This window comes from Dendropsophus ebraccatus, chromosome 11 (assembly GCF_027789765.1).
Source record: "Dendropsophus ebraccatus isolate aDenEbr1 chromosome 11, aDenEbr1.pat, whole genome shotgun sequence".
NCBI classification, from domain to species: domain Eukaryota; kingdom Metazoa; phylum Chordata; class Amphibia; order Anura; family Hylidae; genus Dendropsophus; species Dendropsophus ebraccatus.
In genome coordinates, this window is record NC_091464.1 from 23090204 (window position 1) to 23117233 (window position 27030).

The 27030-nt window shown below is 43.5% G+C and overlaps 1 protein-coding gene across 2 annotated transcripts in view; it reads left to right on the forward strand.

Annotated features, from left to right (window-relative positions):
* MAGI3 (membrane associated guanylate kinase, WW and PDZ domain containing 3) overlaps positions 1-27030 on the forward strand; it is a 256352-nt gene that overhangs the window by 132946 nt on the left and 96376 nt on the right. For both annotated transcript variants that reach the window (XM_069944683.1, XM_069944684.1), the window contains exons 3-6: positions 12148-12267; positions 22408-22620; positions 24924-25095; positions 25231-25310. In XM_069944683.1, coding sequence (XP_069800784.1) covers positions 12148-12267; positions 22408-22620; positions 24924-25095; positions 25231-25310 — 585 coding nt within the window. The remainder of the gene's footprint in view (positions 1-12147; positions 12268-22407; positions 22621-24923; positions 25096-25230; positions 25311-27030) is intronic.

Genomic DNA, 27030 nt, shown 5'->3' on the forward strand with positions numbered 1-27030 from the left:
TATTGTAGTTGTCCAAGACTGCAATCACCTAAAAAATTACTTTTGTGGCAGCTCTGAAGTGAACTGAGCAGCTCTGACCACATCTTTGTGACACTTCAGAGCGACAATAAAAAGCATATCTAGGTAATTGCAGCCTCAGACAACTATAATACAGTTATGGATAGTCTCACTGGTTATATAGTTATGTAGCCATGTAAGCAGTTTGGGATGCCTTTTGCCTTTGTAGAAAATGTTGACCATGTCCATTGGCCAAAAAAAGAAAAGAGTCCCAGCTAATCATATATTTTTGTTTATAGCTGTATTGCTAGGTTCTGAGCGGATACATTGATGCACTTATATTTTCTTATCTTAACATGCCAGTCAGTCTCCTTCCCCCTCTAGCAGCTTTATCTATAGTGCCCTAGTCAGTCTCTTCACCTCTGGGGGCAGCAGACAAGCTCCACAGTAAGTCCCACTGTTAGGGCGGGTTCACCCTACGGAATTCTCGCAGACAATGTCCGCGGAATTCCGTCAGCTGTCCGCCCTCACGGGCACGCGCTTTTCCGCCGGCTCCATAGACACCATTCTATGGGCCGCATATTCCGCGATCCGCTAAAAAAAGTGACATGACACTTCTTTCAGCGTATAGCGGAATACGCCGGCCCATAGAATGGTGTCTATGGGGCCGGCGGAAAGGCGCCCAGATGTGCGGGCGGACAGCTGACGGAATTCCCCGGACATTGTCCGCGAGAATTCCGTAGTGTGAACCCGCCCTTACTTTCCCTCTTCTGGCAGCCATACATATAAAATATGAGAGAATTTATCATTTATCTCAATGCTCTCAATTTTAGAGCAAAACATAGATTTTTAAAGAAATTATTGATTGCTTACAAATCCGCTATTTTTTTTTTATGCTAAAACGTACAAGAGACTATTGATAAATCCCCACTAGTCCTCAGTTAGTTCCTTGCAGAAAGTTGGATAATGATTGTACCATGGAGTCAGCACACACATATGAAATGCCATTTTTAGTTCCATCCTCATAACTCAGTCTTCAGAAGCAGTCTTTTTTTTTTTTTTTAAAGCTTTGCTCTATATCACTGAGCTTCTGCAGACTAAAAAGCAATTTGCACAGGCTGCAGTTCACTAAAGAGAAGATCTAGGCAGAGAATAGGAAGGAGTATACAGAACATGTGTGTCCACCAGTTCTCAGCCCAGCAGGTGGACATGCACATAAATATACACTTTAAACAACAGGTGGCGCCATTTTAATGCCTTTAATGGCAAAACAGTTAATTTTTCTTGATCTTTACACTAAATATATTATTTGCTGGTAGGACAACGCTCTTATACGCAAATTTAGTTTTTTTTTTTTCTCAGTAGCTCAGGGACAGACTGTTTCATCCTTGCCCTGTCACAGGCTTCTTTTTCTTCTTTGATAATAAAAGAACCCTCATTAGCGGGAAGCATGTACGCGGCAATCAGTACTGTGTGCGCCGCTCATTATAGCATCAACCCCACATGAAAAACAGACATTTGCATTACTGATTAATTAATAATTCAGCCAGAAACAAGGACCTTCGGAATTACAGTATTTTTTTTTTTTTAACCCTTGAACCTACTGCAGTTCTCCTTGTTTCACCAGCACACCTTCCCCTCGTTATAATTTACATTTCCGGCCTACATGATTGCATGTACATACAATCTGCATTGCACCTTTAAATTTTATCCGAAGTAAAAGAAACTGATATGAAGCCCATACTTCATAACATAATCTAGAAATCAGTACAAGTGTGAATGACATTTCCTGATTACCTCTAATGTTCCCTTTCAACAGTGCTTAAGCTGATTTTCTCCCATAGAGTTAGTACATGATCAGATTCTTCAAACAGTGACACATTTCAGGATGTTTTTGAACGACTCATTTCCATTAGTGTAATGGCTTTGCTTCTCTTTATGTGGATCACACAGTGTAGCTCATAAAATTCAGCCTCTGCCATAAGTGCGCAATGACCTGAAACCATTCCCAGCAAGGTCAAAGAGACTGATATTAAACAGGTTTCATTTAGGGGAACGAAACAACAACAAAAAAAATGAGTTTCTTATAATAAGATAAAAGATTGCAGGGTAAATACGAGGTGGACCAGTCCTGCAAATGATTGCTGGGAATCCCAGTCTGTGGTTTTACCGTGAGAGGGAGCGGCAGACAGCAGCCTGCTTGTCATCGTTTCCTTCAGTCGTCTGGCCGCTTACGTGAACAGGTTGGAGCGGTAGTAAAAATAACAATCTTCAGAAGTCATTCAAGAAATTGACATTGGGACATTGTCAGAAATACAAAAACATCCCAAGAAGAAAGAGTGGTGTTGTTGGATTGTGTCCTTTGATACTGGATAGGATAGACTTACCATTTGCTTGTAGTAGTTTCCAGAACATTAGGAAATCATAAGAGAACTACAAAAGAGGTTGCTTTAATTTTTTTAGTCTGCATCCTTGCCCTGCCCCTACACATTACTTCTCCTAGCAGTCTGCATCCTTGCCCTGCCCCTACACATTACTTCTCCTAGCAGTCTGCATCCTTGCCCTGCTCCCACCCACTACTCCTCCTAGCAGTCTGCATCCTTGCCCTGCCCCTACACATTACTCCTCCTAGCAGCCTGCATCCTTGCCCTGCTCCCACCCACTACTCCTCCTAGCAGTCTGCATCCTTGCCCTGCCCCTACACACTCCTCCTCCTAGCAGTCTGCATCCTTGCCCTGCCCCTACACATTACTTCTCCTAGCAGTCTGCATCCTTGCCCTGCCCCTACACATTACTTCTCCTAGCAGTCTGCATCCTTGCCCTGCTCCCACCCACTACTCCTCCTAGCAGTCTGCATCCTTGCCCTGCCCCTACACATTACTCCTCCTAGCAGCCTGCATCCTTGCCCTGCTCCCACCCACTACTCCTCCTAGCAGTCTGCATCCTTGCCCTGCCCCTACACATTACTCCTCCTAGCAGCCTGCATCCTTGCCCTGCCCCTACACATTACTCCTCCTAGCAGCCTGCATCCTTGCCCTGCTACCACCCACTACTCCTCCTCCTAGCAGTCTGCATCCTTGCCCTGCCCCTACACATTACTCCTCCTAGCAGTCTGCATCCTTGCCCTGCCCCTACACATTACTCCTCCTAGCAGCCTGCATCCTTGCCCTGCCCCTACACATTACTCCTCCTAGCAGCCTGCATCCTTGCCCTGCTACCACCCACTACTCCTCCTCCTAGCAGTCTGCATCCTTGCCCTGCTCCCACCCACTACTCCTCCTAGCAGTCTGCATCCTTGCCCTGCTCCTACACATTACTCCTCCTAGCAGTCAGTATCTTTCCCTGCTCCCTCCAACTCCTCCTCCTAGCTGTCTACATCCTCACCCTGCTCCGTCCCATTACTCTTCCTAGTAGTCCGCATCCCTGCCCAGCTCCTTCCCATTACTCTTCCTAGCAGTCTGTACCCCTTCTCTGCTCCTTCCAACTACTCTTTCTAGCTGTCTGCATCCCCACCCTGCTCCCTTCCATTACTCTTGCTAGCAGTCCGCATCCCTGCCCTGCTCCCTCCACTACTCCTAGCAGTCCGTATCCCTGCCCTGCTCCCTCCACTCCTCCTAGCAGTCCGCATCCCTGCCCTGCTCCCTCCACTACTCCTAGCAGTCCGCATCCCTGCCCTGCTCCCTCCACTACTCCTCCTAACAGTCTGCATCCCTGCCCTGCTCCCTCCCGTTACTTCTCCTAGCAGTCAGAATCCCCACCCTGCTCTCTCCCGTTACTCCTCCTCCTAGCAGCCTGCATCCCCACCCTGCTCCCTCCCACTACTCCTCCTAGCAATCAGAATCCCCACCCTGCTCTTCCTCCACTCCTCCTCCTAGCAGTCTGCATCCCCACCCTGCTCCCTCCACTACTCCCCACAGCAGTCTCCATCCCTGCCCTGCTCCCTCCCACTACTCCTCCTAGCAGTCAGAATCCCCACCCTGCTCCCTCCCATTACTCCTCCTAGCAGTCTGCATCCCTTCCCTGCTCCCTCCACTCCTCCTCCTAGCAGTCTGCATCCCCACCCTGCTCCCTCCACTCCTCCTTCTAGCAGTCTGCATCCCTGCCCTGCTCCCTCCCATTACTTCTCCTAGCAGTCAGAATCCCCACCCTGCTCGCTCCCATTACTTCTAGTAGTCAGAATCCCCCCTGCTCGCTCCCATTACTCCTCCTAGCAGTCTGCATCCCCACCCTGCTCCCTCCACTCCTCCTCCTCCTAGCAGTCAGAATCCCCACCCTGCTCGCTCCCATTACTCCTCCTAGCAGTCTGCATCCCCACCCTGCTCCCATTACTCCTCCTAGCAGTCAGAATCCCCACCCTGCTCGCTCCCATTACTCCTCCTAGCAGTCTGCATCCCCACCCTGCTCCCATTACTCCTCCTAGCAGTCAGAATCCCCACCCTGCTCGCTCCCATTACTCCTCCTAGCAGTCTGCATCCCCACCCTGCTCCCTCCACTCCTCCTCCTAGCAGTCAGAATCCCCACCCTGCTCGCTCCCATTACTCCTCCTAGCAGTCTGCATCCCCACCCTGCTCCCTCCACTCCTCCTCCTAGCAGTCAGAATCCCCACCCTGCTCGCTCCCATTACTCCTCCTAGCAGTCTGCATCCCTGCCCTGCTTCCTCCCATCACTTCTCCTAGCAGTCAGAATCCCCACCCTGCTCGCTCCCATTACTCCTCCTAGCAGTCTGCATCCCTGCCCTGCTCCCTCCACTACTCCTCACAGCAGTCTGCATCCACTACTATTCCTATCTGTCTGTATTCCCCACCGTGCTCACTTGCATGGCTCACTGTCTGTTTCATAAGAACACATGCACTGTTATAAGGAGGAGACATGGAACAAGTATTAGGTCAGACTTTCTGGATAAGTGACCCCTGCCATTCGTCATATTAATGATGTGATATACAAACTTGTATATTTAATTGCCAGCACTGCCACTACATGACTATAGATATAGAAGGGTTTGCTGTTAGTCCACACTATGCATGTCACCCATACATTTGTTGGAAAACAGCGCCCCACTTCCTACAGGTTGAATGTGGTACTGCAACTATGGTGGAAATAAACCCTGTATTAGATTTGATATGTTATATTGACTCTAGCTGTCACAATAGCAGTACATAAGCTTGTTGCATGCAATTCTAGTGCATTTTTCATATTTTTTCATCAAAGATCTCTCTTGTGTTTCTAACCACATTTATAAGTTTTTTTTTTTGACAACTAAATTTCCAATCTCTGGATTTATTTTAGTCCTTGCAGCGCGTCTAAGCTTTGAACACAGTTTACGAACAACTCTGTCTATTTTGCAGCCTTAGCCACTTGTAATGTGATTATTTTATGGTTTAGATTCACGGCCTCTCTCTATTGATCCCCAAGGCAAATTTCATCAATTATAACATTTCTCCCCATCCCTTCGGATTTCATCTTATCACGCTGGCAGCATAAATCTTGTACTGTTAATATATTCACTTTTAGCCAGTGTGAAAAATGGCCGTTCCTTTCCCGGCTGTAGTGGAGTAGTGAGATTTATGTCCTGTAGGGATCATTCCCCTGAATGACAGCGCTTCTAAACCAGACAGACGGGTTTAATTTTTTCCGTTAACTTTTGGTTTGTCTTTTTTGTTGACATAAGGATGTGTGTATTGTAATTTTACTGTCTAATTTACTATCTTCTCTTTATATCATGTCTATGGGAATTGTGTCTTGATAAAGTTGTAGTCCAATGTAAATTCACCTGACGGCTTCATTAGGCCTCCCTTCTCGTGTCCGTGGCTGTTTTTATGGTTAAGAAACACTGATCAGGAAGCCTTTCATAAGACTTCAGGAAACCAATAGTGTTTCCTGGTATTAAAAACGGAGGTGGGGGGGGGGAGGGGTCATACTCACCTGCTGCTCCCGCATGGCTTTTCCTTTCCTCTTCTGGCCCTGCTTGTGCGCAAGTGACATCACTCGTGTGCCACAATGCTGGGGGTAATGGCCTCTTGTGGCTGGAGATATAAGGCTGCTTCTGGTCACAAGATTGATTGCCAGAGCCAATGTCTCCCCTGCCCGGTCAGTCACAGTGCAGCATTTAACTGTATGAGCTACTGATTAGGAGCACATACAGTTAAACAGCCAGCGTCAACACCCGTTGGCGCTGGCCCAGGCTGCCATGCAAAGCATCCAGAATTCCCGACAGATTCCGTATGTTCACCCGGAGCTGTCTGGCATTCTGAATGCCCCCATAGGGTTCTATGGGACATCCGTGCTGGACGTGGTAAAAAAATTTTTTGAGCTGTCTTCCGGCATGCACACCTTTCAGGAGAAATCCTGAAGGGTATCCGTACCCAATAGAACCCCATGGGTCTGATAAGAAATCTGGGTAAATTTCATAGACGTGTGAAGGGGTCCTAACTGTTAGTATGCTTTAGGGTATGTTCACAGGACACTATTTTTTTGGCCGTATTTTCTCCTTAAAACGATATCCGCCCGTGTGTTTTGTTTGATTTTTTTAGGCCGTATTTTTGGACCTATGATGCTGCAATGATGGAACAAAGCTGCATTGCCTTCTTCTCTATCATTGAGTCTTGTTCATATTTTTGCTTATTATATTGATAGGTCGGGGGCAGCAAATGACTTCCTCAGATATTTATAGTTTGACTCCTTTAGTCGGTAGTATCCGGTGGACGTTCCATCAGAACTAGTTTTGTGTTTTACCAGTGTGGCGTGACATTGCTGCCTAGTGGCAACTCTCAGGAGTGCCGCACTCAAGGCAGGTGCTTCTATGTATTGTATATGCTACAAGTGACATTTACTTACACTGTTACTACCAATCACCATGATACTTCTAGACATGCACAATCAATGCGGATCAATGACGAGCAAGAGTGCCTGCGCACTGTAACTGAGCGGTTATCACTGCGATTGCTCAGAAGGGGACAGATTATAGCAGTCATTTCCATTAATGTTTAAAGGCCAATGAAAATAAAAGCAAGTCATGGAATATAACTATAACCATACACACAACAGGCAACAGCACTGAAACATAAGTAACCTCTGAGTATATATATATATATATTCATTTGCAGTACTGTAAATCTTATGATATATATATCATAAGATTTATATATATATATATATATATATATATATATATAATATATTTTATTGTGGGGGAAAATATATATATATATATATATATATATATATATATATATATATATATATATATATATTATATATATGATGTATATAATTTTTTTTAGCCCTTTTCTTTGTAACTAGGGATCCCCCACTATTCATGGCGGCCTGTAAATTTATGTAATGTAACGTTACTTGGACAGGTCAGTGTGATTTTGAATATCCTGATTCTACAGCTTCCTGTAAATGCTGATAACAGGTCACATCTGTATGTTGATCCATAGATGTAAATTATTCATAGTCTTTATTATTCATGTTTTTTTTTAATTTGTCGGTGGAAAATAAATGTGGACTGTCAGTGATTTTGGAAAAGAAATCTTATGGGGAAAAATAAAAAAATAATCTAATTCTCAACCCTGGCCTTGGCAATGTGACCTCATCAGAGGAGTGTCTAAATAAATACCATTTTAAGCCATATAAACTGTGTAACTATATTCTACTTTAAAGGGAATGTAGTATTAAAAATATATATTGTTTTATTTGTGAAATATATTTAAGAATGTTTGAACTTATCAGCTGCTGTATGTCCTGCAGTAAGTGATGTTTTCTCTCCAGTCAGACACAGTGCTCTCAGCTCCCACCTCTGGCAGTAGCAAATCCCCATAGAAAACCTTTCCTGCTCTCCAGACTGGAAAGAATACACCACTTCTTGCAGGGCATACAGCAGCTGATAAGTACTGTGAAATTAGAAGAGTTTTTTATTTATTTATTTATTTTTTGGTTAAGAACCTCTTCCATTCTACAGTATCTCGAGTAAAGTATAAAGGGACATAATTTTATTGATAAAACACCATTCACAATAGCTGAAGCTGGCTGGGGAGAGGCACTAACAGTTAGGAAGCCCCACCTAGCTGATACTTTCCACAGATGAAATGAAGCAATTTTAGAGCAGAAAGAAGACACAGACAAATTTTATACAAGTATGTATCCAATGTTACAGTTGTTCACACCCTTCGCAAAAGTCTGTACTTTTTGTGGTCTTATTGCAGCCAAAATAGTATTAAAGGGATGATCACTAGATGTTGCTATGTTATGTATTGAAGTGTGGAAGTTGCACAGCTGAAGTGTCTCAAAGGGTTATTGTATTTGTGTGTGCCAGAATCTGCGAACCAGTAGGATCTTTACTTTCTTCTGTCCTATCACCTCTTCCCTTTCTGCTCTTCTGTTGCACTCTTTTCACCCAACCACAGCGCACCTTACACACTGGTTAGAAAGTTAGTCCCTTGGGTGAAGGAGGAGTATTAGTCGAGAATCTGTGGAGAAAGGTCGCGGAGGTTCTACCTGGGCCCTGGCCCTCTGCCAGGTCGCCCCCTAAGGAAGAGGATTAGTTTTAGTCAGTGCTCCGCATGGGTAGGAAGCAGGACAGTGCTCTCTTCCAAACTTCTTTTTCAGTGTCTATACCTGGCATGATGCAGTGTTAAACCCCTCAGGAGAGCCTTAGCCAACAGATCATTTAAACCCATGCCGTGAACTAGGAGAAACAACAGTGTAGGACAGTATCCACCAAAGAGCCAAAGAGCTAGGTACTGATCCGGTGGAGCAAAGTTACTGCAAAAGTCTAGGAACTCTATCTCGCAGTGCAAGTGTCAGCCAGGAAACCCTCAGCACCCTACTCATCCCAGGTAACAAGGTCTGGAGCCTGTGTCACCCATTAGTACGGTTCAGCCAAAGCTAGTGGGCATAAGGTGGTGTGATGACTGGAGAAAGGTCAATACACAGGCACAGGTTGTCGTCTTCTTCTTCTAAAAGTATTCTATATAATTCAACATCCCGGCAGAGCCCATTACTATTTGGGTTGAGACTCTCACTGCACCCTCCTCTCTACTACGCTACCTCAGTACAACTCTACCAACTCTACTGCATCCTACTCAGCACTTATCACGCAGATCTGGCGGTTCTATGTCTCAGTATTTATTGGAACTCTGTCAAGTGCATATCCCAACTCATCTATATTACCTGTTGCACATTTGCCAATAGTAAATCAAGTCAACGTTATCCACAGAGTCTGTGATTATTGACTACACCCTGCACAGCATATACACTGCAACCTTGGGACATCTCCCCTTTCTGTGGCTGGCGGATCCTACTATCCGGGAGGGTCATTACACCGCTCTGACCACCTGTGACTACATCATCCGTGACTACACTATCCCAAGGGACCCAGTAGCAACCTGACAGGACGCCGACCACAGGGGAAAAGGGTACAACCGTCCTTATAGCTTAAAAGCAGGCGTGCCATCACACCTGTGTGCCCACCAGGCACTGGCGTCACATGACAAAACCCTAAGTCCGGCTGTATCTCGACTGTAGTAACAAACCCCCATTGTAATCAATGGGAGACTCAAGCATTTAACCATTTATGCCCTGCTCTGCAAAATGGAAGATGCCTGGTTAACCTATTTATTTATTTTTTATTCCAATTTTTGTATATCTATATTTGTATATACCGTATATATTTCTTTACACATCCCTTCAAGGGATGAAATATATAAAAATTAGGTTACTGTAGTAGGTGGGAGATATAATTGAAGGAGTATGGCCACCTTTACCTCAGCATCCCGATGCTTGAGCGAGCATGCTCACTCAACGCTATTTGTCATCACTATTTAATAATTTCCGTAAAAAAATTTTGAAAATCCTACAATCTGGTATGTAGCGGAGACGTTGGGCTGTCTGACCTTTACAAAAACCAACATCATTTAAAAGACCACTCACCGTAGAGCAGGGGATCCAATATAGAGTGGAAACAAGTCTCTGGCCATCACGTCTGCTGTCTGTCTTGGCTTATTAGAAGCCCATATAAACCCTCATAAAATCCTTTTATTCCTGTGTAAACAAGTGTGACCATTATTGTGCACAGTGAATCCAGGGGAGACCAATTACACTGAAACCACAGTTTGCACTAAAGGGTCAGTGCCGGAGATTTGTCTCACATTATCATGGCCGTAGCCATTCTCGGTTAGCCGGATACTAGCCCTGAGAAGGTGTTTACTATCTGACTACATCGCTGTGCAATGACTTGTAATTGTGTATGGGGGTCACATTTTATTTACACAGGTGTAGACAAAGGATATATCCGCACCGTCTGCTAATCTCTTTCATGTCGTATCAGCATCTGAAATTTTTTTTTTTTTTTTTTTAGTAGGTTAAACCTGTTCTTGGTAGCTTTTTTTGACTAATTAGGCTGCGTTCACACTGCAGTCTGCTTCTTTTTTTTTTTTTACACATCTGTTTTATGCAAAAAAAAAAAAAGCTAGAAAAATGAATGTATTTAGGTTTATCCGTTTTGATCCATTTTTCCATTTACTTTAAAAAAAAAAAAATCACAATGCATCCATTTTTTTGTGTAGACACAATCACTTTTTTGTGTATGCTAAAAAAAGGCTGCGTCTTGATTCTTTTTTTTTTGTTCCATATTTTGTTTTATTTTTTTATAAAGGAAGTCGATGAAAAAACAGATGCACACAAATACATCTGCTTTTTCCATCTTTCTTTTTTTTTTTTTTTTTTAATTTATACATAAAACTGATGGAAAAAATATGGACTGCAAAAATGCCAAAAACATTCAAATGACCCTGAACAAAAGTTTACATACCCCAGTTCTTAATACTGTGTATTGCCCTTCTAACATTAATGACAGCTTGGAGTCTTTGTGGCAGTTGTGGATAAGGCTTTTTGCCCATTCTTCTTGGCAAAAAGCCTCCAGTTCCTGTAAATTCCTGGCCTTTCTTGCATGAACTGCGTGCTTGAGATGTCCCCAGAGTGGCTCAATGATATTGAGATCAGGAGACTGAGATGGCCGCTCCAGAACCTTCACTTTGTTCTGGGTCATGTCAGTCTCGCTAAGTCGGTCAGCGGCCAAATCGGGGTCCTGTCTCGGCTGCTGACTGACTGAGCAGGGCTGCCAAGTCACGACCCGGTCCCCATTCAGCACTGCACTGCATCACCGTTCCTGGCGCCCCACTGGCCGCATGGATCTCCTGCAACGTTATGACCTGGCTGAGGAAAGGCAGCCCAGGCAGTCGATGATTGGGGCCGGACACAGCTGCAGTCACTGACTGGCTCAGGGCTCTTCCAGACAGCACCAGAACCCGAGAGAAACTTGAGCCCGGCGGTGTTCAGGAATCTTGTGGCGCTGCTTTATTTTGGCATAACGAGAAGTCTGGCGAAATATTAAATCCGGCAGGGGGGAAATTGAAAGTGCTAACTTACCACTCCCTTTGCTCACGGTGAGTGGGGGGAGCGGCTGCGGGACCACCGCCGGAAGGTGTCCCCCCTGATTTGTTACCGGGGGGGGGGGGGGTTCAATCACTGACTGACTAAGCGATGTCAGCACCGGATATCCCAGAGCCCGGCAGGGGTCCCACGGCCGGTCTTGCTCCTCACTGTGGGCACAGGGAGAGGTAAGTTCCTACTTCTAATCAATTTCCCCCCTCTTGGCTGCGGCATTTTATAATCCGCCGGATTTCACCTTTAAGTTTAGGAGAGCCTTCTCCTTGTGTACTTGAAGACTTTAAGTATGGATACTGGGGGTTGTACAACAAGTCCCCTGCTCACCTAATGCCATGGGTACACTGTTAGTATAGTAACCTAGAAAATAAATTCCGTTCCCCTTCAGACTTTGCCGTGCCTCCAAGACTTCACAAAAACTTGTCTGCGCGTTGCATTCTCTCTTACTACATAATTCATTGCCCTAGTTTCACAGAAGAGAGCTCTCTCAAATGAGAATTTCTTGAACTTTTGCTTTTTTCCTATTTGGATTTTCATCTTGGCCCCTCATTTTCATGGTCCCCGGGGACACAGTTCTTCAAATGAAGTTTTTTTTTTTTTTTTTTTTAACATCTTAACTTGTTGTTGAATAATCCAGATAGCTCGCTGTTAACTTAATCTGTCTGCTAACTTTTTTTTCTTTTTTTTTTCCTTTCTTAACTAAAGGTACGACTCGGTCGCCAAGAGATGGAGAGGTCCCTGGTGTGGATTATAATTTTATCACTGTGGATCAGTTCAAAGCCTTGGAAGATAGCGGGGTGCTGCTTGAGAGTGGGACGTATGATGGTACGTACTCCTTATGCCAATGCCATTTCTTTTAAGTTCACTGTTTGGCAGTAACTGCCTTTCTCAATGGTTTCTTCCCTAAATTACATTGTCCAAAGCTACATGGGAAGCTAGCGGTATTGCTTTGCATATTATGCAGTGTATGCCGTCAATGCCTGCATTATTTATTACATTACGTGTATGTGTTTTATTGATGTTTTGCTTTGGCATCTCATTTTTTTAATCTAATTTCTGTAGAATAGCCGATAGTCATCCCTCTCATATTGAGAGGTGCAAGGATCAGCTGTGCCATAGGGAGAAGGCTGGATGTTATTGGAATATGTGCATTGCCAGAGGGGTCTGCCGATGTCTCCTGGTCATGTGACGGATACGCAGGTGCTGCGGCAGCTAGAGTTACAGTACACTTGTCTTATAAGGAGCCGTGCACCTGTGTGTCCGTCACGTGACCATGACAGATTAGTAACTGAAAGCTCCTATTGAATCACTTCTGAAAAAGACCTCGGAAACCAGGGGGGATCGATGAAGTATTTTATATGAGAACACAATACAATGAATAGCATTTATGTGCCGAAACCAGAATACCCCATAGTGTTAGAGCATGGGTCGGGTAAACTGCACATTTTTAGCAGTGGTTTGCACTCAGAAAATCTGCAGTATGTTCCGGTACCAGCAATGTCAGTGATACTTTATGCAGAAAAAAACCCTTAATTTTAACAAATTACTTTTTATTTTCATAAGAAATATATACAGATTTTTAATCTTAAGTATTAATTTTTCCAGTACTTATCTTCTGTATGTCCTGCAGGAAGTGGTGTATTCTTTCCAGTCTGACACAGTGCTCTCTGCTGCCACCTCTGTCCATGTCAGGAACTGTCCAGAGCAGTACTAAAACAACGTAGAAAACATTTCCTGCTTTGTACACCCTGTCACGGACAAAGGTGGAAGCAGAGAGCACCGTGTCAGTACATTACAATTCTGTATAACTTTCTGACTCCAGAAAGAAAACTAAAATTGACTGGAGTACCCCTTTAAATCATTTTTTTTTTTTAAACTTTTTTTTTTTGCATTATAACGCCACGTTCACACACTGTATTTTTACAATAAACAACGGCCGTTGCAAGTTGCAACAACGGTCACTGTTTGTTGACTGTATTATTGCATTTACTGTATAGAACACCAGCAGTAGGTTATACACGCTCCCGACCATACTTTACATTGTGGCCTATGGCAAATTGGAGTGCGGGCATACCCGAATGTACCCACATTCCAATTAAAATAAAGTTGTGTCAAACAACAGCCAACATTGCCTAGATCTGCAGCGGCAGATCCGCAAGATTTGGTGACAATGATGAAAATCTTCACCATCTACGGTGCGTGCGTAAAATACTAGAATGCATGGTACATCTCATGGCAGACATCTAGTTAAAGGGATTGGCCACTATATAGTGAAATAGGTCGGTGTACAGTATTAGTAAGTGTATTCTCTGCATATACTGACAGCAGCTCCCTGTGTACCTCATAGAGCTAATATCAGACTCCCCTCCTCCAGGCTGCGCTGCCACGCTCTGTTTTGTTTCTGTCCATAAAATGGCCGACATGGAGGAGCATGTGACGATGCCCCACCCCCTTTGTCCTCCATAGACATATACAGGCTCAGTGGTGGAAACAGTCACATGCTCCTCCATGTCGGCCATTTTGTGGACAGAAACAAAACGGAGCAGGGCAGCACAGCCTAGAGGAGGGGGTCTGATTTTAACTCTGAGGTACACAGGAGCTGCTGTCAGTATGTACAGACAGTACACCTACTAAAACTGTACACTGATCTATTTTACTATAAGGTGGCCAACCCCTTTAAAGGTGTCCAGGTAGCAAAGGATTAACTTCACATAAGAGCGGGGCTTGTGCTTTAGGTTGAGATGCCATATAATGAACAGCTGTCTGTAGTTTTATAACTAAAGAAAATTATGGGCCTGTGGGCCGAGGGGGATAAGTAATAGCTTGTTGAGAACAAGGAACAATGGATGGGATTAGCAGCCCTGTGACCTATCTGCATCTCAAGCTGTAGCTCAAAGGTGATTGAAGAGGATTTAGAAGTAGCTGAGTTGATGCGGAGAGGTCAGAAATGTAATTATGAATCACATCCACTTTACCCATGAAGTAATCAGCCGTGACCTGTAGAGAGTGAACAAGATAAAAAAAAAGGACGCTCAATGGAGATCTGGCCTGGGGAATGAATTAGATGGGGGAGGCAATAGGAATTGGATTTGCTTCCTTTAGAAATATAGTGTTTTTTTGTGGCTTTGTATTTGATCGAGGATCCTAACAACTCAAGGGAGGGCAATCAGACGCGGGTTTGTTCTAATACTGTTTAAAGCCATTTGTACGGTTACGCCAAAATCTTGTGTAGGCGTTGAGAGAAGGTCGGAGGTTAGAGGGATTTGCTCTGCAACTACAACAAATAGATTTGTTGAGATCCACGCACACTGGAGACATTAAGATGCTTGCTTTTTCTCCAATATTGCGCCGAATGGAGAGAAAAAAAAAGACAAACAGTGTAATCTTTGTTATAATTCCCAGGGTGTTAGTATGGCCTCGTTCAAATGTACAGAGTTGATGTAGTGATTTTTCGTATTTTAACAGAATATGTTGTGAAACAACAAATCCAACGTAAAAGAGAGATGTTTATTGATTAATATCTAGAAGTATTATATCCCCTCATATCCCTTCTTTATTTAACCTTTAAGGGTAGCTTCACACATAACGGATCTGCAGCCGATTTTACGCTATGAATTTGCAGCAATATTTGCTGCGGATTTCTTGTCGTTCATTTTAAACACACATACTTGCAGTGGGATGTCAGTATGTAAGGAGACCGCCCTGTTAACCACCCACTGGCCGGAGCATACATTACCTGTTCTACGCTCCGTCTTTCCTCGGGGGCTCCAGGCTGGACGTCCAGCTCAGCCAATCAGTGCGCTGCCCCGCTGCAGCGCACTGATTAGCTGAACGGGACGTCCAGATGTCGGGAGCCCCCGAAGCAAGCCGGAGCGTGGAGCTGGTACAGTATGCTCCAGCCAGGGGGGTTTAATGGCCGACATTTACATACTCGCTGCAAGTATGTCTTCTTATTCAAAATGAATGACAAGGGATCTGCAGCAAATTTTGCCGCCAATCCGCAGTGTAAAATCTGCTGCGGATCTGCGGTGTATGAAGCTATTCTCCTTAAAGGGAATACATAATATGAGCCATATCGACGTGTACAGTTTTACTATCCTGCCATATCTATGTAACGGTAGAACCTTCATTGATACTTTCCCCCTACTGTCTGTTGAAATAAGAGCAACAGCTGCAAAGCTTATTAAATGCTGGAGAAAGTATACTTAGGTGTCAGCAGAATTGCAGTGTTAAATACAGAGCCATATCTACATATACAGCGTTACTATCCTGCTATATGTATGTAACAATACAACCTTCATTAATACTTTCTCCCTACTGACTGTTGAAATAAGAGCAACAGCTACAATCCTTATTAAATGCTGGAGAAAGTAAACTGAGGTATCAGCAGATGGCACAGTGTTACATAGAGAGCCATATCTACATGTACAGTGTTGCTATCCTTCCATATCTGTTACAGTAGAACCTTTATTTATACTTTCCCAAACTGACTGTTGAAATAAGAGCAACAGCTACAAGGCTTATTAAATGATGTAGAAAAGTATGCGGAGGTGTCAGCAGAAATGCAGTGTAACATACAGAGAAATAGCTACAGTACAGTGATACTATCCTTCCATATCTATATAACAGTAGAACCTTCATTTATATACCCCCCCCCCCCCCCCCCCCCCCTACTGATTGTTGAAATAGGAGCAACAGCCACAAATGCTGGAGAAAGTCTATTGAGGTGTCAGCAGAATTGCAGTGTTACATACAGAGACATAACTACATATACAGTGATACTATCCTGCCATATCTCTGTAACAGTAGAGCCTTCATTAATACTTTCCCTCAACTGACTGTTGTAACAAGAGCAACGGCTGCAGGGCTTAATAAATGTTTTAGGAAGTATACTGAGCTGTCAGCAGATGGCGCACAGTTAGCTGTTAAAGGAAAATTTTTATTAAAGTATTGTATAGCCCACCAAAAGTTATACAAATCCCCAATATACACTTATTATGGGAAATGCTTATAAAGTGCTTTTTTCCCCCTGCACTTACTACTGCATCAAGTCTTCACTTCCTGGATAACATGGTGATGGCACTTCCTGGATAACATGGTGATGTCACGACCCGACTCCCAGAGCTGTGCGGACTGTGGCTGCTGGAGAGGATGATGGCAGAGGGAGGCTCAGTGTCCCTCCAGTGTCCTGTGTCCCTCAGTGTCCCCCTGCCATCATCCTCTCCAGCAGCCACAGCCCGCACAGCTCTGGGAGTCGGGTCGTGACATCACCATGTTATCCAGGAAGTGAAGCCTTGATGCAGTAGTAAGTGCAGGGAAAAAAACACTTTATGTGCATTTCCCGTAATAAGTGTATATTGGTGATTTGTATAACTTTTGGTGGGCAATACAATACTTTAATAAAAATTTTCATTGGACTTCTCCTTTAATGTTTATTGATATGTACAGTAATGCTTTGCTCTCTGTTGCTCTTCTCTGTATCATCCATCTTGGATTTGATCTGTTACACATTATGATTTCTGTGCATCCCAGGCAAACAGTGATTTCCCCCACAATGTCTGATACTAATGCTGATACTTTCACCGTGACCTCAAACACCACTTCTAAAAATAGTAGAACATGTGTTACCTCACAGTCCTATTTGTCACTCCGAGTTGTTGATTGTAGATGCATTTTGCTTAGTTTTTCGTACCCGGCCATATATTGGGGTCTTGCCAGATATTTCTCATTTTAACGATTGATAAAAATGAGCAGTATGGATTTGTTTACTGGTTGTTTTTAATTACAAAAGAGACAAAATTACAGGATCGGAGGTTCCTAAATTGATCTCCTCCTCCTCCATTCTCCTAAAATCTATGTGCATGTTTACAATTACTTAATTTGTACCGAGAACATTTCCTGCGCGGAGTGCCAAGACTTGGATTGCATCCGCTCATTTTTATGGCAATACCACTTAATTTTATAGGTTTTATAGGGGATTTGTTCTTATTTTTATAAATGCTGGCACATTCACAACAGTATAAAGCTAATGTCAAGCCACATTTTTTTAAATTTTTTGCCAAGTTAACCGATTAGCGTCACATTCTCTGTATTGAAAACTATATCAGAATATCAATATCTGGATCGGGTTGAATACTGTGGTGCACAAAAGAAGAAGGCGAAGTCAATTTTGGTTACTGTTTAAATGTGATCTATTTTACGCACTCTAGCGTATCATTAGAATGTACTATAATTTCCTGGCCATTGGGAGTCCAACCAATCTTCATAGTGGAGGAAGCACCATTTTTAAAGTTCATATTTTTTTCACTACTCCTCATCATCCACAGAGAAGAGAAGCCGCCAAATGGGGTTTTTATCCCTTCTCTCATTGGATCAGAAGGTCTCCCAGAGTTTGGAGCATCACTGATCATGAAGTTTTAGCTTAGCCAATCAGTGACTGGAGCGGCGTACAGCCCCAGAGCGGGGAAGGGTAAGTACACACGCTTGTTTTGTAGGTTTTACAAATTTTAAAATTAAAGGAGAAGTCCGACGAATTATAAAAGCCGGCAGCCGGGGGGGGGGGGGGGGGGGTAATTTTAAAATTTGTAAAACGTACAAAATAAGTGTGAATACTTACCCTTCCCCGCTCTGCAGTAGTCCTCCTCTTCAAAACTTCAGCTGACATGCCGTTAAGACAGGACATGCTCACTTAGCATAGAAAAAACAATTTAGGGAAAAAAAGAGGACGGTGGTGGACACCAGATGGCAGGGAAACTAGCAGACGTTTGTTATGTTCCTCACAGCCCCAGCAGCACCATTGCTTATTGCTAATGCCCTTTGGACCAACAGTATAATTTATCAAAATCAGTAAAACTTAAAGCAAAGGAAAAGTGAACTATGTGCCCATCAGACCCTACTTCATATATAGGCCCCTAAAAAAAGGATATTTCCTAAAGAAACATGGCCGCCTCCTTCCATTGAAGTAAATGGAGATGATTTTTAATATCACAGACAACCTGAGGACACGGGTGGTGCTGTTTTCATAATCCTGAATAATCCCTTTAAATTATTATAGTCCCTTTTTTTAAAAAAGCTACGATCCACGCTGGTAAAACTCAAATTTCAAAAATTGCTGAATTCCTTTTTCCTTAGAACTTTTAATTACATGGCTTTAACTTGCAAAATGTTCTTTGATGTGATGTGGATTGTAGTGCAGCTGCTGTGTTCTTTAAATTGGAGAAGATTGGCTTATTATAGTTTATTGTAAAAGACGTGACCGGTTGTAAGGGTTCTGCAGGATATCGGTAGATTTTCATGGCGCTTTCTATATATGCTACTAAGGAAGGTGTAGAAATGGAGGAGCCAGGCTTCAAGGATCAGTGCTTTAGAAAGGTCTCTTGTATCCTCTTTAACGTACTAGTCCCATTATCTTCCATTCTTTTATTGTGTACGTTGGGTCTTCGGGGGATTGCAGTAAAGCTTTTTGATCATTTGAAACACTGCTCTTTTACTAGAAGCGGTAAGCCTTGCATCATCCACCTCCCTAGCAAAATCTCAACCTAGCTGAAAGGAAATGTCTGTGGGGAGAAAAATGTGCCATGTAGTTAATATGTGGCTATCATTTATGTTAGGTAAGTATTGTAACTTTAGATTAAAAGAATTAAATATACAGTATATATTATTATTTATAATTTTAACAATATTTGGTACGTTTGGTTGGTATCCATTGACAGAATACAGTCTGTTATCATGGCTTGCTCGACAACCACTGGGAATTTGAAAGCCCTCATCTACTGTGTTTTACTGACCGGGAAAGTAAGGCCAAGCTTCATTTTGCAGGGTTTTAGAAGTAGGCTGGAAATATAAGCCCTACTCCCACAATAAGCCCTAATTACAGTCAGCTGACCAAATCCCTGACACTGAATGGTTGAGCATCAGCCAATCAGTGCCAGACGTGCTATGCTCCGCCCCCCACCTGCTCAGCACAAGCTGCAGGGGAGGCAGGAGGGGTAAGAAGAGGCACCATACAGAGAACAGGAGAAGACCGGGGGCATGGACAGGTGAAGTATTTACTGTTTGGGCAAGGGCTGTATGGTTTGGGTGCCAGGGCTTCTGTTAGCTCCCAGTCTGGTCCTATAGGGTTCTCTGCATTAAAGCAGTTATCCGGCATTAGGAAATTTTTTATACAATGAGAACATAATAAACATGTTATGCTTACCTCTCCACGCTCCCCTAGTGTCTTGTCTTGTGGTGTCTCCTGTGTCCCCCACTAACTGTAGCTGCTGGAAAAGCTGGATCCAGTCCTGGAAAAATGGGAGAGCGACACGGCACGGAGTTAAACAACAGCAGGCTGATGAGCGGATTGCTGAGATAATGAAGGGCTTTGCTTTCTTATTACTGTAAATTCCCTCATCTTTACCCCTTGGGATATGTTCATACTGAGTAATATAGACCGAATCCCACTTGCCTCAAGGCCCTATTACATGGAACGATTATCGTCCGTTACGGCAGATAATCATCCCGTGTAATAGAAAGCAACGATCAGCCGACATGAATGATGTCGGCTGATCATTGCTGTCGTTTGTCTTTCAACATGTTAAAAGACAAACAACAATGATAGCAGCAATTTGCTGCCGTCGCCCCGCAGAATAGGAGCGGCGGCAGCAGACCGCCGCTATCCTCTATGGGCTGCCTGGACGACAGCGAGCGGCGGCAGCAAGCGGGGAACGAGGAGCAAACTAGCGCTGACAGCACTTGTTTGCGCCTCCAGTCACCCCGTGTAATAGGGGCTTCAGTGTCTCTATAGTAGGGCTGACGCGCCGCCGCTCTCCGCTCAAAGAATTGGCATGTCACATCTTTGAGCGGAAAGTAACAGAATCTGAGGCGAGCAAGCCATCCCATAGAGACACTGTGTGACATGTGGTTATGCGAATTTAGCAGTATGTCATCATCCACAGTTCCTCATAAGGGCTCTATACACACATACATGCACACACACCCCCACTACTACACATACATAAATACACACATACTCATTCATATATACTTACAAACACATACATAAATACACACGCACATACATACACACATACATAGATATATACATACATACACATACATAAATATGTACGTACATACACCCACACTGATAGATACACACACACACACACACTGAAAGTCAAAAGAAAATGTACCAACAAGTTCTCAAACTTAGGAAAGAGTCTGTGTCCACCTCAGTACACGGCAGCATTAGCAGAGCATACTACTCCCCTTCCCTGTCATACTGCTCACTCACAATGTGAACAGTTGGTGTATATTGAGTTGCTGTGGGGAGAATCCTGATCACGGCTGCACCATTTTGCATTCTGATCCACACATCAGACTCCTCTTTATTACATACAGAAATTATGGTCAGACATGCTGTTCTCTTCTCCTGCAGACGGGCAAAGTTGAGCTCATTACCTATGCACACATGCAGAAATGGGAATTCTTGTCCCCCAGCACAGTCACGGAGTGCATGTTTATATCTGCAACATGTGGAGAGAGAATTAGAGCGCGCTGCACCATTTTGTTGTCTTTTCAGGGAAAAACTGCAGTGGGATTAAATCTCCTTGTCTGCTGCGGCTGGATGTAAAGCAGATGAACGTTAGTGTAACAAATAGGATGCAAGTGTTTTGGTTGCTGAACAGTCAAGAAGATAATTAATCACAGATGCCGGAATCTGATGCCGAGTCCACCATGGAAGATCTCATGACAAATGACTTTTTTTTTTTTTTCTTGTGAAACCTAAATCTTTTTCAGGGCCTGATATACACGTAGAGGCAGCCACTACCCCCATCAGGAACACAGAAAAAAAGAGACAAATTTGGTCAGCAAGTGCTCCTGCCTAGTGTGAATGGTGTTGTAGGAGAGCTAACCAAATTTGTCTAGACAATTCTATGAGGCAGCCAATGAATTTATTCATATAGACATCCTAAGTATGATTTTGGAATGAAGCCACATGGACCTGGTTGGCTATAATCCCATACGTTCTCTGAGCCATACCTTTTGTTTATGCAATGGTTCTTAGCATTCCAAAGGCCATATAACATGGCAGGATCCCCCTCCCACCCCAAGACCCTATTACATGGTAAGGAGCAAGCGAGCGTTGACCTGTCAGATTAGCGCTCACTCGCTCCTCGTTCCCTGCTCGCTGCTGGCGCTATTACACATAGGAGATAGCGGCCGTCTGCTGCCTAACTCACAGAGCGACGGCCTCTGGCCGTCAAAAATGTTTCAACATGGATCTGCCAACATCACGCATGTCGGATGATCGTTGCCTTTTGACAGCTATTACACCAAGCGATTATCGGCGGTAATGGCTGATAGTCGGCCAAATACCTCCGATGATCGCTTGGTGTATTAGGTCCTTTATTCTATGGGTGGTTCTCCACACCATCCACAAGCTTGGATCCTGCACATTTGATATATACCTGTATAACACTTGCCTGTGTCTTTTTTCTCTGCTCCAAAATAGCTTAATTTCAATGATGGACAGTGTCACCTAGGCTGGCCCAACTGTTTTGAAGCCCTGCCTAAGTGACACTGTCCACCGCACATAGAGTAACGGGGGTGTCATAATATCACTTTAAATCAATTGGTGCCAGAAAGTTCTTTCCAGTCTGAAGAGCAGGAGAGGTTTTCTATGGGGACAGAGGTGGCAGGTTGAGAGCACTGTGTCAGACTGGGAACAATAAGCCACTTCCTGCAGGACATACAGAAGCTGATAAGTACTAGAAGACTTGAGATTTTTTAATAAAAGTCAATTAAAAATCTCTGGCATCATTTAAATTGAATTTTTTTTTCCGCTGGAATACCCTTTTAAGTCATGGGTGTGTCCAGGTGTTTAAATACAAAATTAAATGTGGTTGTGTTTTTTTTTTTTTTTCTATACTATAAATCTACTTATCGCCACAATTTCCCTCTTCGTCTTTATTGTCATTGTAGGCAATTTCTATGGTACTCCAAAGCCGCCAGCTGAGCCTAGTCCCTTCCAGCCTGATTCAGTGGATGGGGTCCTGTTTGATGGAGACTTTGACACAGAGACTACAAGAAAGAGAACCACATCCGTCAGTAAGATGCAGCGCACAGATTCTTCTCTCCCTGAGGAGGAAGAAGATGAAGAAAGAGAGGCGGTGAACGGTAGCAGTGGGAGTGCAGGTGAGAGACTCTGCTGGTTTACAGAACAGAGATCCTTGGGGACTTTCAGTGAATGATATACAATATATAAGGGAGGTTATATTACCTCTGTATATATTGTATATGTCCACCTCAAGCCCTCAAAACGTCACCAATCCATTGAGACATGGACACCAGAAGACCTCTAAAGGAGGAGTATGATCTATGGCACTGAGACACTAGGAGCAGATCCTCTAAGTCCAGTTATCTGTATGATGGGCCCCCCATAGACTTGTTTTTCCATCACATCCCACATGAGAAGTCTGACTAGTTTGCAACTATGCTGCCTCTATACACAGTAAGCTGCTATGCACTATACGGGAGATTTATCAAACATGGTGTAAAGTTAAACTGGCTCAGTTGCCCCTAGCAACCAATCAGATTCCACCTTTCATTTTCCAATGTGAGGAATGAAAGGTGGAATCTGATTGGTTGCTAGGAGCAACTGAGCCAGTTTCCCTTTACACCATGTATGATAAATTTCCCCCTATGTGTTATAATTAGAGATGAGCGAACCTGGAGCATGCTCGAGTCGATCTGAACCCGAACTTTCGGCATTTGATTAGCGGTGGCTGCTGAAGTTAGATAAAGCCCTAAGGCTATGTGGAAAACATGGATATAGTCATTGGCTGTATCCATGTTTTCCAGACAACCTTAGAGCTTTATCCAAGTTCAGCAGCCCCAGCTAATCAAATAACGATCGTTCGGGTTCGGATTGACACGAACCCGAACCCGGTTCGCTCATCTCTAGTTATAAAACCATTATTTCATACCCAGCATTAAAGGGGAACTATCAGCAGGTTAGGCAAATCTAACCTGCTGATAGCCCCCTATTGCGCTGAGGATGAAGGTATGTCTCTTACATTCCTCCTCTGCGCCATTCCTGTGCTGTTAGCAGTTTACTACTCGGTCCAGAGCACCATTAGGAGCACTGCCCCGCCCCCATAGCGTGAGACCAATCCTTCTAATGATAATAAAAGGAGCAGGTGGGCCGGATCTGCACTCTAGGGACAGGGCAGTGCTCCAGACTGAGGAGTAAACTGCTAACGGCACGGGAACACCGTGGAGAAGGAAGGTAAGAGACTTCCTCCTTGGTGTCCCGTGCACAATAAGGTGCTGTCAGCAGGTAGTTCCCAACCTGCTTAAAATTTTCATTCTAAATAACAGAAACTTATCTGTGGGATCTGACTAGAGAGGCTATCCGCATCAGTGATTCATGGGTGTCCATAACCATGTTGTTTACTGGTTTTCTCTCCTTGAACCATTGGTAAGTACTAACCACTGCATACTGGGAACCCTCCACCTGCCACTTATGCCTTATCACCTGCTCTGATTCCATTTTCTAGCCTTATGGTACTTTTACATGTAGCGATAATTCGCACGATTAACGATTTTGAATGAACGATGTTTTTTTTATAACGATCGGCGTTTAGACGGAACGATACATTGTACGGAAAATTCGCTATGCGATCGTTTAAGCCTATCTCTCACATAGGTGTAATCGCTGAAAGACTGTTTACACTGAATGATCTGCGAATTTTTTGCGAACGATCAACGATAATTTGAGAACGTGTTGAAAGATCAAAATGAACGATTTTTTGTTCGTCGTTTGATCATTCGCTGCGTTTACACGTACGATTATCGTTCGAATTCGACCGTTATCGTGCAAAAACAAACGATCAATCGTTCCGCGTAAAAGGACCATTAGGGTTCTATTCCACAAAGCGATTTTTCGATGATTAACGATCTCTAACGACTGATATGGCGAACGACCTAAACTCGTTCACCCAATTACACGGAACGATGATAGTTACTTATCATCATTCTTGCGGTCATCCTGTTGTCACTACTGCGAACGACCGAACAGCGTCTTATTACACCGAAATATTTGCAAACAATCAACAATAAAAATAGGTCCAAATTCTATCAAGCTACCAATGATTTCTTGTTGGTCGTTTAATCGCTGTCTGCGATTACACTAAACGATTATCGTTTACAATTATGAGCGATCTAATGATTTTTTTCAAGCGATAATCGTCCCTGGGAATAGAGCCTTTAGTCATTCGGATGTTCTCTTTTCCCTCTTACAGCACTTCAACTTCTAAGGACCCGACTATTTATTCACTACTAGTGTTGAGCAGAGAGGCCATACTGTTTGTGTTGGGCAACATTCTCCAGATTTAAATGCCCAACACTTTGCTCCCAATGCCACGCAATCTGGTTCGAAGAAGAGATTTCACTTTGGGAATATACAACTACTATACTGTCCTTTTTTTTTTTTTTAGATCCTAGAGACAGACCAGATGCTACAGACTGGGGGAAGACGGTCCCAAGTTACAACCAGACAAACAGTACTATGGACTTTAGGAATTACTTAACTCAAGGTGAAAACTTGGAACCTCTTCCAAAGAACTGGGAAATGGCCTACACTGACGCCGGAATGATCTACTTCATTGAGTAAGTTAATGTCCTCACTCTATAGATGGTCTTCTGTTTCAGATGAAGCTTTGGGATTTGAGCATCAGTTCTAACATCGCTATTCTACACCATCACCTGCTATTCATCGTCTTCTTTTCTTTCCCTTATTATCAGCCACAACACTAAAACAACAACATGGTTGGATCCCAGACTGTGCAAGAAAGCCAAAGCTCCTGAAGACTGTGATGATGGAGGTAGGAACTCTTATTGTTTGGAGGGTCTTAGTTTCTGGGGGGGTTTTGACAGAGAGTATTATATTTGTTGGATAATTCATATAGGTGAGTGCCACTGGAGCCATAGGCTTCATCCATGTTTTCATGGCCCCCGGTGGACGGCATCCAACTTCTTCAACCACCGGTATTTAAATGCTAAGTGATCCAACTTGAGCATGCTCATCTCTACTTTTCAGCTTCTCAGCAGGATTGGGGAATAAGCTAGTAACATTATTCCCTATAAACACGCTCATAGTTCTCACCTACCCTGTCAATCCCATATGTCTGAGCAGGAGCTATACCTAGTCTCTATTGGTCTTGTTGTTCCCGTAAATGATAGATAATACAGGAAGGGTGGGTGTCTCCAATATGGGCCCTCCCAAAAAATATGTTAAGGGAGAAGTGTGAGGTCAGGACCTTGCTACAGCCGCTGACTGGCTGAGCATGCCTGACAAGTCATGACCGCGTCCCCGCTCAGACCAGGAAGCGGCCTGGGGACCAGGAACCAGAGCGGAGGACAGCGGACCCCATCACTGGAGCTGAGGAGGCAGCTGCATGCTGTCATGTTCGGCCACCTCCTCCTGGGCTCTTTAAAAAAAAAAAAGAAAAAAAGAAAAAAGTCATACCCCGTTCACCTTTGATAACGATTCCACATATTTAAGAACCATTTACACGTTCATGACTGAATACTGATTCCACTTTTATCCACAATCTTATATAATTACAAGCTGCCTTTAATGCATGCGGGGGTTTTGTTGACGTGCAGTGAAACGTGTGTTGACTGGTGTCCACACCACAAGGACGTGCTACTTGTTCCTGCGTCTTATGCACAGAGAAGCTGGTAGATTAGCACTTTTAAATGGGGCCAATCCTTCTGAGCCCGTCACCCTGCACATCTGTGGTGTAAATCCAAGTGCCAGTCTGGGATTTCTGCCACCGATCCTCCAGCAGAATTTATCGGATTTGCCATGTGACTGAGCATTTCTCTTTTTATATACTTAAATTTCATTTGTGCGACAGTCTCCTCTGATGTAAACTTGATTAAACACAAGGTGAATAATTACTTTTATCCAAAATCTACTGAAATCTCTGTATATTTATTTTTCCATTCTCATAAAACTTGGATAGTTTTTATGCAATTTTTATTGGGGTTTTAAAGCTGAAAGGGGTTGTCCAGCGAAAATCTTTCTTTCAAATGTAGTCAGAATCTTATATAGATTTGTAATGTTTTTCTGTTAAAAAAATCTCAAGTCTTCACATACTTGTCAGCTGCTGTATGTCATACAGGAAATGTTTTATTTTCAGTCTGACACAGTGCTCTCTGCTGACATCTCTGGCCGAGACAGGAACTGTCCGGAGCAGGAGAGGTGTTCTATGGGAATTCATAGAAAACAAAGACAGAGTTCCTGTCTCGGCCAGGGATGTCATTAGAGAGCGCTGTGTCAGACTGAAAATAAAACAACATTTCCTGTATGACATACAGCAGCTAATAAGTATGGGAAGACTTGAGATTTTTTAATGGAAGTAAATTACAAATCTATATAACTTTCTGACACCAGTTTATTTGAAAGAAAAAGATTTTTTGCTTGACAACCCCTTTAAAGGGCTTGTTCAGTGCTACAAAATTGAGGAGCAAAGGCTTGGCCTAGCGTAATAATAGGAAAAAGTTATATCCATTGCAATATAGCCTCCCTCCCTTGTA